Genomic DNA, 19454 nt, shown 5'->3' with positions numbered 1-19454 from the left:
GAAGAGAGAGCAACAGACCTCACTTGAAGGCCATGCTGCGTGGCTGCAGTCCTCACCCTATGGAACTTGGGATGCTGAGGAGTAACTGACGTCAGCTGCAGATGCCATCCGCTTGCTCCATTTCCTGAGTGTCCACCGTGTGCTTTGCTCTGGAGAAAGGATCTTATTTTTTTTCTTGATTCCTCTCTCTCTCTTTCCCCTTTCTGGTGTAGTGTTTGAAGCAATAGAGAATTAAAGATACCCCTTGACTTACTTTAAGTTTACATCCCGATCAGCCTAGCATAGCTCAAAGCTTCAGTAACTTGAAAATACGGTGACTATTCAAATCTACTGAAAGTAACTTAGCAACACTTAACACTACAGAGTATCAGTTGCTGGCCCTGGGGAAGAATGGCCCACAGGGAGCTGTGGCTGGATGCCACTGGCTGGGCACTCAAAGGAGAGCTGACTGCACCACATATGGAGACTCAGGAAAAAAAAATCAAAGTTCACAGCTTGTTTTTCTAGTGATTGTCTATTGCTTTCATACCGCTGCAATAGTCATAAGTCAAGTCGTCATGTAGTTTGCCTAACTGAGTCCAGATTAATGAAGTCTGGGTATAAATGTTAATTTGAAAAAGTTAAGAAAGTACAAGTAAAGTACACTATGAATGTATCCCTTGGGGCAGACCGGTCAGGATCCTTAAACTCATGACCATGTCTGAGACAAAAAAAGTTGACTTCTGGCCACCCTCATTGGCATCTTCACTTAATTATAATTAATTATGAGTGGAGCTCATTTCATCTGCTTTGTCTGTGATTACATTCTAACAATGCCATACATATGTAACACACAGCGTAATGTACAATTAGATGGCTTAGAACCGAGCTATCTACCTATATCCACATCTCTATTCAGATCAATCTCTAAATAGAGCTTTGCAAAGTACTATTATAGTATACAGGTAAATTACACTTTCTATGTGATTTAAGAGAAAACCTTCAAAATATATGTTATGACGCATGCTTACTTGCCTGACTCAGATAACTACTAATTTTTCCAGGAAGTGTTGCTCTAAGCTTCTCAGCTGTACTCTGCCAACTTTAGAGAAACCATATAGAAGCACTCTGATGGTTCAGAATACCCCTAGATTCAAATAAAAAGTTCCCCGAGTCTTAAATTGCTCTCTAGTTAGCAAAAAGATCATGTATTATTGATGGGTTTAAGAATTTTTTAAAAGTCTCTTTTAATTTGCTACACAGTTAAGTTGTACTTTATAATTGAATTTAATGACTTCGTTGCAAGTGTCTAGAAATATTGGATGATAAAGAAGTTCTATTCTATTGTCCCAGCTATGGCTCTATTTTTTTTTTTTGTGGTTGCCTTCTCTGTGATCATATAACAATTTTATACCCTATTACAAAATGCATTGCAGTTTAGTTTTATCACTATGAAATTCATTGCATTCTACCTTTTTTTTTCTTACCCATGAACGTGAGGAAAAAGTTTATGCTTTACTTACATGCCACTTACCCCAAATGCCTAGCTGCTCAGATGACATTTGTGTCAAGATTATAGACCATCACTGTGTTTGAAGTCAAAGTGGCAAGATCTGGCACAGCTTATCACATTGTCTTCACAATACAGAAGCAGAAGGCAATGGATAAATGCATGTATGCTCAGCTGGCTTTCTCTACTCTCACACAGTCTAGAACCTGCTGTCTAGGGAATGGTGCTACTCATAAGGGACAGAATTTTCCAACTCATTTAACAGAATCAGGGTATTCCCTCACAGGCATGCACAGAGGTCCATTTCCCAGGAGAGTCTAGATTCTGTCATGTTGACGGGTAATGCTATCATATTGAATTTTTGAAGAGGTTAGGCCCAAAATAACTTTTAAAAAAATCTCAACTGATTCATCACAGGAAATCATCTTTTAAAATCCTTGGGGCTTTAAAATTTTTATAACTTCAATATAACCTTAAATTCGAAGTCATGATAATATGGCCCAAGGGAAAAAAAAAATTCAGGGACCTAGAGTATATATTAGTTCTCCAGATAACCAAAATACTGTTTTTTTCCAAATAATTTTATTTATTTCCATCTTTCCTTCTTAACTTCCTTTCTTCCCTTCTTTCTTCTTTCTTTCCCTTTGTCTTCCCCCTCCCTCTTTCTTTCCCCCTCCTCCCTCTTTATTTTGCCCCATTGGGCATTAAAAATACAGCCTTGTTCCATCACTGAGTTATATTCTTGGATTCAAATCTTTCTCACATTCCTTTTGGAATGAAATTGTGAACAACTCACCAGAAATGACAAAATAAAGGTAGCTTTTCCTGTCAGAAATGTGAAAAAAAAAAAAAAAAAAGAAAGAAGTGAGAAAAAAGAAGGGGGTTAAGAGAATAAGAGGATACAAAATGGTATCAAAGGTGAACTGCCAGTTAGAAAGACGTGGCTTGCCAGCCTGAAGCAAACATCACTCCTTTGGGCCTCCGTATGAGGTCTCGGGAGCTAGTGAGCTTGCAGAGAAGGCCCTTCATAAACGGCACTCAGGACTACCATACACATGGCAGATTTAGAAACACTCTCGAACTCCAACAAAGCTAAGAGGGGCTGGGGTGATCCTCCAAGGAAGACATCAGCACGTAGAAACCAGGCAGGGAACTATGATGGGCAAAGTGCAAAGAGATGCATCCCAGAAACCATAAACCCCACCTTTAGCATCTGAAGAGGATCATTTGCTTGACCTTTCTTTCCCTTTCAGGCAGACCCTGACAATTAGTAAGGTCTCACTTGTTTCCTCATCTTGAAGGTCTTTGTCTAAGAAGTATATTTTTAGGGCTGTTGAGGAGGCTCTGCAGGTAGATACCCCTGCTGCCAAGTCGGAAGCCCTGAACGTGATCCCTGTGTCCCACATAGAAGAAGAGGTTTTACTTTCCACACATATGTGATGGCATACACATGTGTAGGCATGCAAATACACGCACAAACTAAGTAAATAAATGAATGTCACAAAAATAATTAAAAAAATGAAATTCACCTAGGGTTGGAGGTATTGCCTTGGTTTACTTATGTTCTTCCTCAAACATCCAAAAAGTCAAAACAAACAAAATCGTATTCCTGAGTATCCTTCAAAATATTTGCACCTCAGTGGGCACTTCACCAATTTTGTAAGGCACCCATGGCTCACATGTTAACTTCCTTCATGTACCAATTTACATGTCTGAGCCAGCCTGCTGTGCTGACTTCAGAATATTATCAAATTCACTCCCATGCCTGCTGCTCATCTGCCATACTCATGGTGCCGGCATGAAAAAAACTCCTGCAGTTGGAACGACTTTCAGACAGTCAAAGATCTTCATACTAGGATGATGTCCTCAGAAACTAGAGCATACTAAACTAAAATGTAATGGTTTCTTCAGCTGTGCTTGAGATAGTTTCCCATGCTCCTTCACTGGGAATTCCTGCTTAGCAGGCCATGTGAAATTATAGCCATAAACATGTCTGTGGAACTTACATGTTTTCAAATGCTCCATAAAGGCACAGTGTGTGTTCCATGCACATTTTAGGTACGGTGTGTTTTCCCGGCACTGAAGCTTGTTTGCTGGAAAGATGAAGAGTTGTGTCTTCTCCAGACTTAACTGCCCACTTCTGTGCGTTTAATCTTGTAAAATGATCTTGTTTTTACAGTATACCTTTCTCTATCAGGCTATGCTTGTCAGTCCTTTGAAACTCCTAGGGCAAATTTATAATTTTTGGTAATACAACTGCTCGTTAGGAGTAGAAAAATTATATCAATCATTTGGTTTGCTATATTTAAAAAAATCTTGTACAGTACAAGTATACAATCAATTTATACTAAATACTATCAAAGGTAGTAAACTATAATAATGGCACATTTTGTTAAAGTTATGCTCCTTTTCTTTAAAGGGCAGAATATTTAATCACCTTACTATCGCAGATCTTTTTTTCAATATGCATTCGTTTATTACAAAATGAAACTCTGGTATTTGAATGTCCAACTCGTAAATTATCCTATCTTGACTTTATTGCATCCACTATAGCCAGATTAAAAACATATGAATTACGTCAGACATTATCATGAAGCAGTGGATTTTTTCTTATACAAAGTCAGCTTATTAAAATATCTTTAATGGTTGCTCAGCTGAAAACATATATTTTCTTGCAAAGATGCATGATTTACTCTAAAAATATAATATTTTCACATGTGTGTATGTGTGTGTCCACACTTGAAAGTTTCTCTGGCTAGCTCAGCTTCAATTACATATTGCAAAGCATCTTAGGTATTGAGCAAATATCAATTATGTCAGTGGCCTTGGTGTCAATCTGTATTGGAAATTTGCCATCTTTTACATCTTCCCTGATAGAATTTTTAATTAGCTGTTGATTCTGTCAATAATGGAATTCATTATTATTTTAAATATGATTTGAGTCCTCATCTACTCATCTGTTTACTTTTTAAAACTGGTGCTAGTTGATGCACTTTTTAAGCAGAACAACATGCTTTCAAAACTAGGCAAGATTTTTAGCATGGTATTTTACTAGTTACTGTGGTTCCATTGGTTATTATTATTTCATGTATTTTTTAAAATTATATGAGTAACGTTAAAGTTCTGATGTTATTTTCTATTTTTAAGGCAGCCAGGGCTTTACTTACTAAATATCTTCTCTCTACCGAGATGGAAGGATATGAAACAAGTAATTAAGATCTATGCTTCCAGAGAACTAGGACCTAGGCATGAAGAGAAGGCATGCCACTTGCAGAAGGGGATATAACAAGCAATACTTTAGAAGATAAAGAGATGACTTCAGGAGTAATATGGACACCAGCTCTGTGCTTGGAGCTCTGTAGTAGTGTCTCCCTGAGAGAAGAGCTCTATGGGACGTGATCACTACACTACTGTCACCGTTTTTCATGCATTCTCACTGGTACCATGAATTTTGATTGGTTCAGCTCAGTATATACCACAATGAGATCCTTCCATGACAGAGAATAAGCCAGTGACAACGTGTCCCCTTCTTTTCCATTATATCAATTCAAAGGATACTTCACTTCAAAATATGGAAATACATGCTCCTAAAAGAAAAGTGGTTATATTGAAGCAAATAAGAGAGGATGGGGCCAGAGTCCAGTTTAAGAAAACAAACCAAACCAAACAAAAAGCTCACAAAGATACGTCTCTGGTTCTACATCATTCATTCTTTATGGTCTGTCTTTGAGGATCTGTTTTAGCAATAAATAGTCCTAACGGACTGGCTACTACGCTTCACTGATCTAGCTCTACTGGCCGACCTCCAGCTACAAAAGAACTTGCATTTGCTGACATTTCATAGCCTCTGTAAAGTCTATACAGATGGCTTTGTCAACCATTTGTTCAGCTTATTCTGCCTCTGAGTTCCATATAACCAATTATTCACTTGAAAAATAAAATTAATATTAGGATAACAGGATAGTTTTATATATTTCCATCTACTCAACCATCCATCCATCCATTCATCCAGCCCTCCATCAGTTAAAAACTATTTATTGCTTATCCTGTGGAACATAATGTATTAGATAGTGAGATAATTAAGAGAATGACTAAGATGTTGTCCTAACCCTAGGGCAATTGAAATCTAGTAATAGAGAAGGTATACTTGACATTACAAATATGAATAATTCATTATAAAAAAAGGCAATATTGACAATAACAAGCTGAGCAAAGCTGAAGCACAGTTCTAGGTACCTTATCATATGAATTTTATAGGAACTCTGAAGCTTGGTCACGCTGTGTTGATTAAATGCCACCCCAAAAGAGGTTCTCAGAATGAGGTGTTTAGGGAACTATGAACTTGCCTTGAATGAGAATGAGCACTAGTATTAAAGAGTGTTGGGTTCTAAGCCTGCCTCTTTCCTACAACAACTGGAAAGTTACACATATTTTTCTGAAATTTTCTCCTCTTTTGTTTGTTTCTTTTCCAGAAAAGGTAAGATAAAAAAGAAAGAAGTAAAGAAGAATGGAAGAGAAAGGAAAGAAAGATTTACCTTTCCTAGAGCTATAAATTGTCAAAAAACATAAGCTCATATGGTTCAGGAATAGAAATTATGAATATGAAGTCATGATGTCACCATAGACCCATTAAGCCAAGGTGTTTGGACTGATTCAATAGGCAACAATCAGCCATGGGAAGCCATTGGAAGTCAGCTATGGACACTCAACTGGTATTACTGACCCATTCATCTTAATCTATACTATCTCACAATCTCTGCTTTAAGAAATGATGACTTGGGGCTGCAGAGATGGCTTAGTGGGCAAGAGCACTGGCTGCTCTTCCAGAGGACATGGCTTTAGTTCCCTGCACCTATGTGACTGCTCAAAGCCATCTGTAATTCCAGGCCTAGAGGATTTGGAACCTTCCGGCTCTGTGGGCATGCCTGCACACGGTCACAGGCATCCAATCAGGCAAACATTCAAATACAATGAAAAAAAAAATACCTCAAAAGAGTCATGCTTGACAAATTGTTATATACATGTTAAGTTCCTCCATGAGCATGAGTATGTAAAATGTACTGTTAGACAAGTAAATAACCTGTTAGTCAAGTTAACCTCTAGATCATAGCACAAAGCCTCCTCAGCCCTCAAAGACATCAGAGGCACAAAGCAGAGAGAGGAAGGGCGTCAGGTTGTTATACAGTTTTTAAAAATTAATCTGGCGCCACTTTAAACGCATGATGAAACTATTAACTCAATTGTAGGGCAAAGTCAGATGGGTGAGGGAGAATGGAAGGTATGTGTGTGTATGTTTTGTGTGTGTGAGAGAGAGAGAGGGAGCGAGCAAGAGAAATATAATGTTGATTCCGTTTCCCACAAAGCCTAGTTCCAAAACTTTAGCAGACCGAAGTTAACCACTCCCTCTTAATGCAACACATAAGATAAATGCAAATGTGAGGTCTTTAGGGGTTTAATGGCTGTGGTTACAGTGTTTCCTGCAGCCACACACCCTGCTTGCACTTGGAGGAGCTGGCAGGAACTCTCACCATTTGTGTCCCTTCCCTGCACGTGCTTTCACGCTGCCAAGCTCTGGCTGCCAACCACCCTCCCTCGCTACTGTGCGGCCGCCCTACGCCAAGCTCGCTGCAACCGGTGATCAATACGAACTGAGGTGATGCCTCTTGAATGGAAGCTGCTGGCACCTCTCCCAGCTGGGCGAAGTCTGCACTCAAGTTGGCCTTCTTCATTGTCTCGGGATCCAATTCAGTAACTTTCACAGACGGTGAGGCTCAGAGCATTCCAGAATCCGAAGGCTACTGAGTGGGTGAGGGGAACTCTAATCCCAAAGGCAGGTCGGGAAGTAACACGGAGAGCCTAGGGTGAACCAGGTGCTTGCTCCCGAAAAACACTACTTTTCACCCTCCCGACAACCAGAGGGACAGATTTCTCAATTAACAGATGAGAACCTCAAAGCTTGTGGCAGTAAGGTGATATAGCATCGTAAGTCCATCACCAATGTCCTACCCACTCCTGGGCCTCATGATCTTTCCTTTTGGCCACATGTGTCCTCTAGGCCACAGATAGGCTGATCTGTTTAGAAACGAGACTATAATGAAAAATCACTTGGGACCTGCTTTCAAAATAGACATTCTCAGGTTCAAGTGCAGCGCTCTCGAGTGTCTGGGGTATATCTCTGTCTATACTGGGATGTGTCTATTATCTATTTATCTAACAGGGTTTTAAATACCTAGAGTGTATTTCTTCTATGTTAAACTTTCTATATTATCTATGTATTTTTACCTAGGGCTTCTCAACCTCGGCACAACTGACATCCTAGATAATGTTTTTGTTGAAAGTGGCTGCCCCTGTGCATTCTAGGATGTTGAGACGTATCCTCGCTTTCTACTTCATAGATCCCAACAGCACCTGTCCAAACTGTGACAACTGGGAACTGTTACGACACCTTGCTGAAGACAAAAAAAAATTCCCCAAGTGGAGGAGACTCAGATGTTTTCAGTTTCTTAGGAAAAGTGAAAAATTCATATGCACAGTTTCTCATTATAAATCTCAGGCCTAGGTCATAGTTTATACCTAGAGGATGTGCTGGTGGGATGAGGGGAGGCAGGTTCTGGAGGACAATAAGCTGAGCAGTCTTTCAACTAGGAAAGCTTGCCAATGATGTGAACAATACCTGACCTTGCCTTGCGGGGTGGATGTGTTGTCATGGATGCTTTCCAAAGCAGGATACAATAGAAAATGTGTCCAAATAAGAAAAGATGATGAGACAGCATTCTAGAATGTTCTTTGATTACTAAAAATCTGATACGTCTGCATATTTAGAGCAGTTTCAGTAAATTAGGTTTACTACCCACAAAGTCCAGTTTCAAATAGGTCTGAAGCAAATGTGCTGGAGTCATTTAACTTTCACTTATATCTAAATTTTTGGAAAAAAATTTTTTTCTAAAGATCTAAGCAATTAAAAACCATTTTCCCCAAACAAAACACATGAAACAGACTTTTAACTACTGTTATTGCCATTTCACTTCATGGTAAGAAACTGGGGGGTGGGCAATAAAAATATATCCCTAAAAGCAGTTTATTCCATACTAGAAAAAACACACAATAGCTTAGATGGAAATTCTATTCTTCAAATGGCTTTCTACCGGTTATACTCCAAAAGCCTTCACAGAAAATGTTCTCAAACTCTGCTACTGCTAGACACAGTCTACATCAAAACTTTCTATTGACATAAAATTTAGTGACTCTGCTGATAATAGCAAATATTTTTTATTCAATATGTGTATATTAAAACCGGTGTCCTGTATCAACCAAATCTTTTCCCATCTTTAAAATTAGATCATGTATTCTAAACATTTCTGAGAATCACTCTGAGTAGTTTAAAGTCTTCTTTAGAATGGATTTCAACCGTGCTTCTATTGCATATACTAATGTGCTTATGCTATTCAGGGTATATTCATACAGGAGTATTCTTTTAAAACAATGCTCAAGAGGTACACTTTATAGAAGCTTCCCTAAATGACTGTTGGAAAGCATGCCAGTCCAGTGATTCATTTTATGTATTAATCCAGCTCAGCTGACAAGTAGTTGCTAATACAGCACTTCTAACATTGATTCAAATTCCATAAAAGGATTTTGGCTCATAAAAAATGCTGGCGTGGCAAGCAAATGTAGGTGTGCCCATCGTTTGTCTATAGAAATATTGTAATGTGCCAAGTTTTGTTGGTGACCATCAGCATTTCTAAGAAGATATGTATTACAGTGATCCGATCAAAGTAGAGTTATTACATCAAGCCATCCGCATCGCCCCTGGGCCTTACACTTTGCCCCTGTAAATCAGGGGTAATCCTGAAAGACTGCCATTGAATAAAGGGTGGTGGTGGCTTGTGCCATGACACCATCATCTGTGCATCTCCTCTTTTCCACTCTCTGCCTTAGCACAACAGTAATCAATGCCATACAGCTAAACCTCTTCCCAGCCCCTGAAGATGCTTAGTGCCATGAAAACTAGCAACCTGATCACTTCCTTCTGTCAGCAAAAAAGGAGAATACGACCTTGTACCGAGAAACACCATCAAGGAATATTTTTCATAACTTCCGTAGAGTGGGGTGACCTAATAAGATTCTACAAGTAATTAACCGGGTCTTTTCTAGCCAACCAAAGTCCCATTCATATACACTTTTTCTGTTTTTTTTTTTTTTTTTTTTTTTTTAAATCAGGATTCTAAGGGAGCCATAAATTGGGGCATTTTGAAAAACTGGGATCTAATCCAGTCCATGATCTGATCAGGGTTCAGTGGTAATAATAAATTGGGACTATTAAAGCTGGGAATCACTCCAACATTTTATTTTGCCCAAACCACGGGACCCGGCAAATTCTACTGCAAAAGACAGGGGTATTCATTGACAAGTCAAACCATGCTGAATTAATCATTTGTATGTAACCATGCCAAAACATGGGTGTTTTCAACAGTTTAAATTGTGCCAAAGATTAAGTTCAGTAAATAATTAATTATCAAGAGTCACTTGGCAAATTAAAGAAATCAACCTTCTGGTTTCTTTAATAAAACATGTACTTCTTTTTAGGGTAAAATAATGACAAAACCCTATCAATTCATTTGTTGTTCTATGTGCTTTAGAGTGCCATCTGTATGTGGGTTACAGTTAAAATATGAATTCAAAAGGTAATAGTTTCTCAGACTATACTGTGCATCTTTTTACAAGAAAAGAAGTGTGAACAAATGCTGCATAAACCGTACTCGTATTCTGGTTTTCATTTCAATTTCCAGTAAGATAAAAGCCCCTCATAATTAAATAAAATGGAAGAGGTTGGGAATAGATTTTCACCCACTTGAATTCTCAAACTATAAAATGGTTTCTGAATGTTTTTATATCTCTGAGATACATTTAGTTTATGTGGGGGAATTTGCAGCTGTATAATTAAATCTTGGTTTGCCAAATATCAAAAACACATGTATTGATTCAAACTAAGGGGACGCAGGCAGCCCAGCCGATAAGGTGAGGGAGAAGCCTCGGCAGTTTTTGGAAGGCGTCCTGAAAGGAAAGCAAACCAAGAATCTTGAATTCAGACACCGAGACCGATTAATTTTCCTCCTTCCCAGCTTCGTTCTCACTGGCATTCTGTCCAGGTCTGTTGTTGGGAACAGGACCCATGTGTTTTCAGGCTTCTCAGGGCTGAAGCTGGACACATGGTCGCCCCCTAGTCTCTTCAGTTACCTGCTCGGATTCTAATGTGATCCACACAAGTGTTGTTTTATTAATGTGGCAAATGAACTCCCTGCAAAGCAAATCTTGACATGGTATGGGTGGGAGGGAGGGTCTTGGAACACGTAACTAACTTTTATGTTATTAACTTTTTTTGTTTTAGTTTCAGCAAGAGGTGGTAGTTAGTGAGTTTTTATTTCTGGGTCAATAATGTGGGATTTTAATGGAAATCTGAATAACCCTAAGTAAATAGGGAGGTGTGTGTGTGTGTGTGTGTGTGTTTGGTGGGGGGCTATTTTTCTTCAGCCTTTCTCCACCTGTCTTGAAAAAGTACTAAGAAGACAGGTATTTAGGTACATTACAGGCCTAAGGCTTTCAACCCCCCCCCATACTTTTCAAAAGATTACAAAACTTAGTTCTTAGAATTAAACAACTAAAATTAATGACATGTTAAAACAATCTTGCCGTCAGCTCATGATACTAATTTACATAATCTGAATGTGTGGAAAATGCTAATTTAATTTAGCCAGGACAAATAATCTTTGCATATGATATTGAGTTCATCATCTAGCAGTGAATAAAGACCTTTGAAACTAATGTTTTATTATGGCCCATTTCACTGAAGCATGAACAAAAATGATGAGTTTATTTAATGCAGGGCTTCATTGCCATGGACCGTTTGACTTGGGTCAAGAGGGGACACATCATAAACTCAGAAAATCGAATAGGGGATGAGAAAATCCCACTGCACAGTCTGGAGTGAGAAACTTGGCCTTGCCTACCTCAAGAAGAGTGTTATAGACACTAGATGAGGCAGTGATTTGGTAAGTTCAGGAGAGCTTGCTCTAGAAGTTCAGTGAGGAAGTCTTCTGCACTTGAATCTTTCTCAGAGTCTAACATCTGGAAGAGACCCAAGGGATTGTCTAAGGAAAATGTAACATTAATGATGCTTGTGATTATTTTAGTTGTATATGGCTTGATGTATTTCATTTGCAAGGACTAATATTTTATTTATTTGAATATGTATGCATATAATTAGGCCAGGGAAGGAATACATCAGTGATTGAGGTTAATAAAATTCTAATATTTACCTGATGAAATAATCTTTTCTAAATCTAGTCACTGGCTTCTTATTAGACGTTTTAAGTGTCAACAAACTCACTGATGCATGACACATTCTAATGTTTGGGGTGTGTCTTTCTTTCTTTTTTTTTTATTAAGCTGAAGAATGCCTCTGTTAAGATAATTTTGTACTGGTATCTTCAAGTAAATAAACAACAGACTGACAAATAGGTAAATTAGAATAGGATGCAGATGGTGTTGGTAAATAAATATATTCTTTCTTCCATCTAACAGTTATTCAAACACACAACTTGGGCTAAAGTCCCGACTCTGTCTCTTCAGGCCCTTCAGTGCTTTTCAGGAAATGTATCTTAGTGTTGAGTGTTCCACTCTCTGTGTGAGACAGAGACTCGGGCTGTACCAGGTGTGATCTGAGCTGTGTAAAACAGGAATTACTGTTTCTTCATTTTGGACATGAACTTCCAGTAACGCAGCCTAGAATGGATTAAGTTTTGGCAGGCACATCCCCATGTTGACTCATGCTACACTTATCCTCAACTAAAACCATCAGGCAAATTTTTCATATATTTGGTATTAAGTCAAACCTTCCACATCCTGTGTTGTACAGCTCATTTCTGGGCCCAAATGCAAGACTTTACATTGATTCCTATTAACTGCGTTATGTTTGATTCTCTCCGTTGTTCCAGATGCCTCTGTCATCATATACACTCTCAACCTCTTCAATGCCTTGGCCTTCATGGCTGATCAGCAGGCCACCATCACTAATGTCAGTACTCAGCAGGACCGCATTAAAACAAATGTACTATTCTTGCACGCTTATATGGATGGAATGTTCCTTGGCAATATTCAGGCACAAGTTCTCACACAACTGATAATCCTTCTAGGGCCATGTCATATGGCAAAGTGAGTATTTCTCTGCATATTCACAGGAGACTATGAGATGATTCTATTTCTGATATCCAGAAAGATTCCCTAACAGTTTGTGAATTCTTAAGGTTAGAAAGAGCCTCAGCAGATGCTTAGATTGGATAACTTATTCTTGCAGAGGACAGAAATCTTGCACACTGTAATATATTCAGGGATTTCCACCCAGCAAAAACTCCTTCTCTCCCCTCCTTTTGCAGTAATGACAGTCATAAATGTCCCCACACATACCAAACTTTTTTTGTGTGGGCAAAATGGCCTCTTCCCGCTGAGAATTAGCATTCGAGACTTTGTATTTCTATGAGCTAATCTACCTTTCATATAGTTTTATTAACCTTTTCAGGGTATATCTATAGGTAAAGTGTTCACAAACAGCACTAAACACTCTTATATCTGGAATTAGATAGCAGCTAATTTATAAAAAAAGATATGAATAATAAGAAAATAATGAAACAAATAAACCGAAGGGAATCATATAATCCTGAAGTTTAGAACGAAGGATAACTTAATTCTAGATGAATTAATATTAAGATAGAATAAAGACATTGAAGCTTCCACAAGAATAGTGTGACATAAGAGGTAACCTATACGGACTTTGTATGTAAATGCTCATCAAAGTACCATTTGGACAGTCAAAAATGTGTAGGGAGAAAAATTGTTTGACAATGGAAGACAAATAATTTATGCATGCTAATCACACAGAATACTCAGTAGTGATCAAAATGACATGTCTTAAAACACGAATGGCATAGGGAAGCATTTAGAATATCATCATGTGAGAATATAACTATGTTATCTTGGGTATCAAGCATGGGTATCAAGTTTCCAAAGGATAAGTAGATATAGAAAATATATTGCAAAACTATGAATAATGACTATATGTTCTTCCTGAGTTTGTCTTCTTTTTCTACCCTGTGGTAGAAAAAGTTCTAAAGCAGTGGTTCTAAACCTGTGGGTCATGAACCCCTTACAGATCCACCAACTCTTTCCCAGGGATCACCTAAGACCGCCATAAAACACAGATGTTTGCAGTATGAGTCATAACAGCAGCGACATTCCAGTTCTGAGGTAACAAGGAAACAATTTAATGTCTGGGAGTCACCACAACATGAGGAGCTGTATTAAAGGGTTGCAGCTTTAGGATGGTTGAGAACCACTGCTCCAGAGACCATGATCCATCCCGGGCTAGGTGCTCTGAGGAGGACTATTCACATGTCTTTGGAAGAGCACCTCAGCTGGGTAGGATGCTTCAGAGATGACACATGAAGAAAGTGGATGATATTTGTAGACTGGGTCACTCAGTCTTTGTAGGGAAAATTTCTGTGTATAATTTTTCATAAAAGAAGAAAGCCTGGCGTTCCAGCTGCATCCTATTCCTCCAAGCCAGTGTTTTTTTTTTGTTTTTTGTTTTTTGTTTTTTTCATTGAGAAAGCCGAAGAGTCACCTTAGATTTATCTATTAAATAAATGATTCTTGGACTACAAATCCCAAGATTTGGACTATTCAGTTTGAGGTGGGGCTCAGGGATCTTCATTTTTCTCTCTTTTAGTGATGCAGTTGCACACAGATGACCCACAGGCCATATTTTATGGTTTGGTTTAATTTCTTTTTTTTTTTTTCTGTCTGCATTTTTGGTAATATCTTCTTGGTTGTACAGTGAAGGAAGTTGATTTAGACTTTCCTTGGTATGTTTGTAAACTAGCTTCTCAAAAAAAATCCATTTTAAAAGTATATTCTAGCAGTGGTATACCCATTTCAAAGAGCCTATAGTCAGCCAGACTAGCCCATACGATTCTTGAAAGTTTAAAATTTGGTTCTGATAAGCTTCAATCCCCAATGCTATACCGTACATACTTTATTTAAGGGCTTTAAATACTTTTAAAATGGTTAATAAAAAAAAAAAACCCTTTATACCCATGAGAACTAAGAATCAGTGAGCAATAAAGTAGCTTGATTCATTTCAAGGAAACAAATTTTGATTACATCAAGCAGAAGGGACAATAGCATTTATCAATATTTTCTATTTTTATTTTTCCTCCATGGCAGCTCTCCATAAAGAGCAGCAGTCTTGCTGAGATGCAAGAGGGTTGTAAATTGGTTTCCTATGGATGATGGACAGACAAGGAACAACACCTTATGTTCAGCCTCCACCTCCACCTCAATGGTCCTCAATCTCTGAGTGTTGAAATGACTTGGTCATTATTCTATAGCTCCCAACCCTAAAGTCAGCTCCTTCAACCTTTTCCTCAGCACCTGATTGAGACAGCATCGTCTGTAGAAAACCCATATGAGTCTGTTTTATGTTTTCGTGTGTGGGAGGTGGCTCAAGTGCAAGCTAATAGTACAGTTCTTTCAATATTTTCACCAGACATATTTTAAGAATATTGGGCCTGAATCCTATATAGTCAGCTGAGGCAAATTTACAGCTTTGCTTTCAAGAACAAAACTCCCTCAGGCACTGGCTTCCTAAAGGCAAAACCAGCAAGGAAATGAACTCTTGCTTAAAGACGGCCCACCTTATTTTATGAGTTATCAGTTTTCTAGCTGGCACACAGTCCATTCGCTACTGGGAGATTTTTTTTTCTTTTACCCCCATCTCAAGCAAGCACTGAACTGCAAAAAATGTCCAGTCTGCATTCTGGCAAACAGCTCCGATTCCCGAAGATGAGGCATGGGACGCAGTCTCCATAAATGAAGTCAGGGGAGCAGCAAAGATCTATGGAGCAGGCTCATAGTGCAGGTGTCTCTGCTAGCGCATGCATTAGCCTGTGCCTGAATCGCATTCCCGTTACAGGGTTACTGCATCGTGGGCTGTGATGGGGAGTCCCTTTCTTGTCTCTAGGGTAGCTGTGTCAGATGAATAGCCAACAACAATGCAGAACACTTGATTTCTCTTTAACTGCTTTGGTGACCCCGGAACCAGAGCTTATCAACTTCTCGAAAATGAGAAAGGACTAAATAGCTTCTTCCCCCTTGCTGGTAAAGTCAGCCTTCTCGATGGGAATTGACTGCAAAATGGGGTGAAAGGTTAACAGGGGATACTCTAGGCTGCTGTGTGACAGAAAACACAATGAATAGATGTATTTTCCTTTGTACATATACTACAGTGATAAAATATAAAAATGGACTCTGAAAAAAACCCTCAAGGATAAATTTAACTAATAAGTAACTGAAAAACTGGATACATTTGCCTTCCCTGGAGAAATCACAAACAAATAGGTAAGATTAGATCCAGCCCGGCCTTATCTTCATTTTTTTTTTCCAACCTTTATTTTGCGAGGAAGGCAAAGAATTTTCAAGAGATATATGAATTTTCAATTGCATGTTTTAAAGTCAGACATTTACACATCTACTTGGGAGAAGTGCCAGAGTTAACGTCAAAGATGTGTGAAGGACCTCTTGCGCAAATGGAACACAACTCTCCTCAAATTCGCCCCTCACAAACTGCCATTACTGCAGTATATGAAACGAGCCCCTTCGAAGATGGGCAGCACACTTTTCAGCCTGCTGATAGCCTAATCAAAGACAGTATCTTTTGAAAAATGGAGGACAGGAGGACATGTACTTCTCAAATGACATGACCCAATGTAGTTAGCAGAATATAATTAAGAAAGGCATACAGCAGGCTGTCAAAAATGAGGAACACACTAGGGGAACCTGAGAGTTCTAACATCAATATCAGAATGACCTTTGGAGTAGAAGTAAAAAAAAAAAAAAAAAAAAAAAAAAGCATTCTTTAAGCCATGGGAAAATACACAGTGATGGAGTCAGGACTGAGAGTAGCATAGTATGAGACTATAGGTAATGATAAAATGAAAACACAACTATGATTTCTTCTTATGAATATGATAAAGAGTCCCTGGGAAGGTGGGCCACTTGGTCTCTGCTATGTTTCTTAAAGCAAAACCTCTCCCTGAAGGTTGTTGGAAGTTACTGACTTAAACACAGACCCCGTAGTCCACACAGGGAGGCCTCTGCGTTTCTGCTCACCTTTCTCTTTCTTCTTTCATTTTTTCCACCTCTTCTTCTCCTAGGTTTCTGGGCTTCTGGGTACCTTTCTGCTCAGCCTTCCCGCCTTTGTCATCTTTCTTCTTTCCGAATCTGGAGGGGAAGGACAAAGTTCATAACTCATACTTTTTCTTTGGCAAATGTAAAATATGTATGACATGAGTTCAATCTACTATAATTCTTTATTCTAAATAACACGAGAACACTGGCATAAAACAGAAATAAAATAAGGTTATGAGAGCAGGAAAATAACAGTTGCTGAATCTTCTCTTCTCTTCTTTCTTTCTTTCTTTCTTTCTTTCTTTCTTTCTTTCTTTCCTTTTTGCATTCACATGCTTATTTTGTACTAGGTATAACATTATGTGATTAAGAGTGAATAATTTTTACTAATAATTCAAAGAAAATTTAAAAAAGAATGATTATCATTCATATGTAACTAAAAACTGAACAATTTTCTAATGAGACCCTCCAGAACTGCAGTCCATTGCCATTTTAAGCAAAAATACATGCGATTATGTAATTAACAGGTGACAAAGGACCTTACTGAACACTCATCTTAATGCTTTCTTTTTACCAGGGAAGACTCAAAAACTCCGGGGGAAACTGTGTGTGAGTGTGTGGGTGTGTGGGTGTGTGGGTGTGTGGGTGTGTGGGTGTGTGGGTGTGTGTTGGGTGTGTGTGGGGGGGTGTGTGCGTGTATGTGTGTGTGTGTGTGTGTATGGGTGTGTGTGGGTGTCTGGATGTCTGGGCACTGGCACACAATTCCCACTGGTTCTGTCCAGGGCTGGGATTAGCTCTTTCCTGCACTGGGTGCTATTCTCTCTCTTCCAGGTCACATTTACTGTACAATACAGCCCTCCAGGCCCAAGCTCCTCTAGGTTAGCGTGCGTAGCACATCTGTAGCTAAATGCACATAGCAGCAACCGGGTATCTTACAAGAGCATCATGGTTCCTCAACAGGCGTAGAGAAAAAAGACCTGTACATTTGAAATGAAAGAAGGCGGTGGCTGAACTATCAGTAGGACCTGTCCTTAATGTGACAGGTGACGCGAATGGAATGATCAGGAGGAAAGTCCCTCCATGATATTCTACACAGCAGATTCTTCTTAAATCTTCTTACCTTTTATTAAATAGAAAATTGTATCCACTTGTGTTAGCTCTTATATATCATCTCTCTGCCTGCTTGTCCATCTGTCTATCCATCTGTCCATAGACACATCTACCATCTGTCTGTCCATCCATCCATCTGTCTGTCTGTATGTATGGCCCTCTGTCAGTTTATCTACCTATTTCAACCTGGGACTTCTTTTTTAAATTTTTTTATTTTTTAAATTTTTAAAAATTTTTATTAATTACACTTTATTCACTTTGTATCCCCCCCATGAACACCTCCCTCTTCCCCCAGCCCCACCCACACTCTCCCTTCTCTACGCATGCCCCTCCCCAAGTCCACTGATAGTCCTCTGTTTCCTTCTGATCCTAGTCTATCAGGTCTCATCAGGAGTGGCTGCATTGTCTTCCTCTGTGGCCTGGTAAGGCTCCTCCTCCCTCAGGGGGAGGTGATCAAAGAGCAGACCAATCAGTTCAAGTCAGAGACAGTCTCTGTTCCCATTACTAGGGAACTCTCTTGGACACTGAACTGCCATGGGCTACATCTGTGCAGGGGTTCTAGGTTATCTCCATGCATGGTCCTTGATTGGCATATCAGCCTCTGAAAAGACCCCTGTGCCCAGATTTTTTGGTTCTGTTGTTCTCCTTGTGGAGCTCCTGTCCTATCCAGTCAACCTGGGAATTCTTACAAAGTAGCTGTGCTTAGGTTAGCTCTCTTCCCCTTCCTTCCTCGTATACACATAGGAAACTGGAATCCCTTTACATGAAGATGTGACGTAAAACTTGAAGATGGTCTTATAGTCTCTCCAACTGGAACAAAAAATTTTCTTCAAATCCACAAATGAGCTCGTGCTTATGTCCTCTTTAGGATTCCTCTTGGGTTGTGTTTCAGTCATGGAAGATGTTAACAGAGTAACAAAGCATCGACCCTGGGAGGCACATGGCTCAGGTGAATAAGCCTGCTGCAAGCAGGGCACAGATGGCAGGATTATCACCCAGTCTGGATTCTTTACTTTTCAACTTATAATTTCAGGTAACAAGTCTTTTCCCACAAACTTTCCTCACCCACCCTCCCCTCATCTGCGATTGTAATTTTCTTTCTTTGTTCAGTCTTTCTTGGGACACTGATCAGTTTTAGTTTAGTTAGCTCTAAGGTCCTATAGCCATATATATAATATTAAATATCTAAATTACAAAATATATTTGCTTTTATATAGAACATATGTAGAGTGATTTTATACAATGCATCTTGAATATATCCACTCCCAACTTTTTCTTTTAACACCTTCCAGATCCCCCACCTCCCTACCAGTCAGTTTCACTTATTTTTTTATAACTCATTGATGCTAATTTGTGCTGCTCATATACTCCTAGGTATGTGGTGATCCCTTGGAGACTGGTCATCCAACCGGGAGCCACACTCTTAAAGAAAACTTCCCCTAGAAGCCTTCCACTGTCCGTAGGTTCAGATCCTCAGTTAAGGGGGGGGGGGCTTACAAACCCCTCTTCCCTTCAGACTAGAATACCGATTGCCTGATTGCCTCAGTTTTGTTCAGGGATTATGTAGGCAACCCCACCTGCTGTGAGTTCATGAGCTCAGTGATCCTGTCCTGAC

The 19454-nt window shown here is 39.1% G+C and overlaps 1 protein-coding gene across 1 annotated transcript in view; it reads right to left on the bottom strand.

The window, feature by feature from the left end:
* Pard3b (par-3 family cell polarity regulator beta) overlaps positions 1-19454 on the bottom strand; it is a 948430-nt gene that overhangs the window by 176252 nt on the left and 752724 nt on the right. The window contains exon 19 of the mRNA XM_060368467.1: positions 16712-16822. Coding sequence (XP_060224450.1) covers positions 16712-16822 — 111 coding nt within the window. The remainder of the gene's footprint in view (positions 1-16711; positions 16823-19454) is intronic.

The sequence above is a fragment of the Meriones unguiculatus genome, chromosome 15 (genome assembly GCF_030254825.1).
Source record: "Meriones unguiculatus strain TT.TT164.6M chromosome 15, Bangor_MerUng_6.1, whole genome shotgun sequence".
Classification (NCBI taxonomy): domain Eukaryota; kingdom Metazoa; phylum Chordata; class Mammalia; order Rodentia; family Muridae; genus Meriones; species Meriones unguiculatus.
This window is presented reverse-complemented; position numbering and strand designations above follow the sequence as displayed.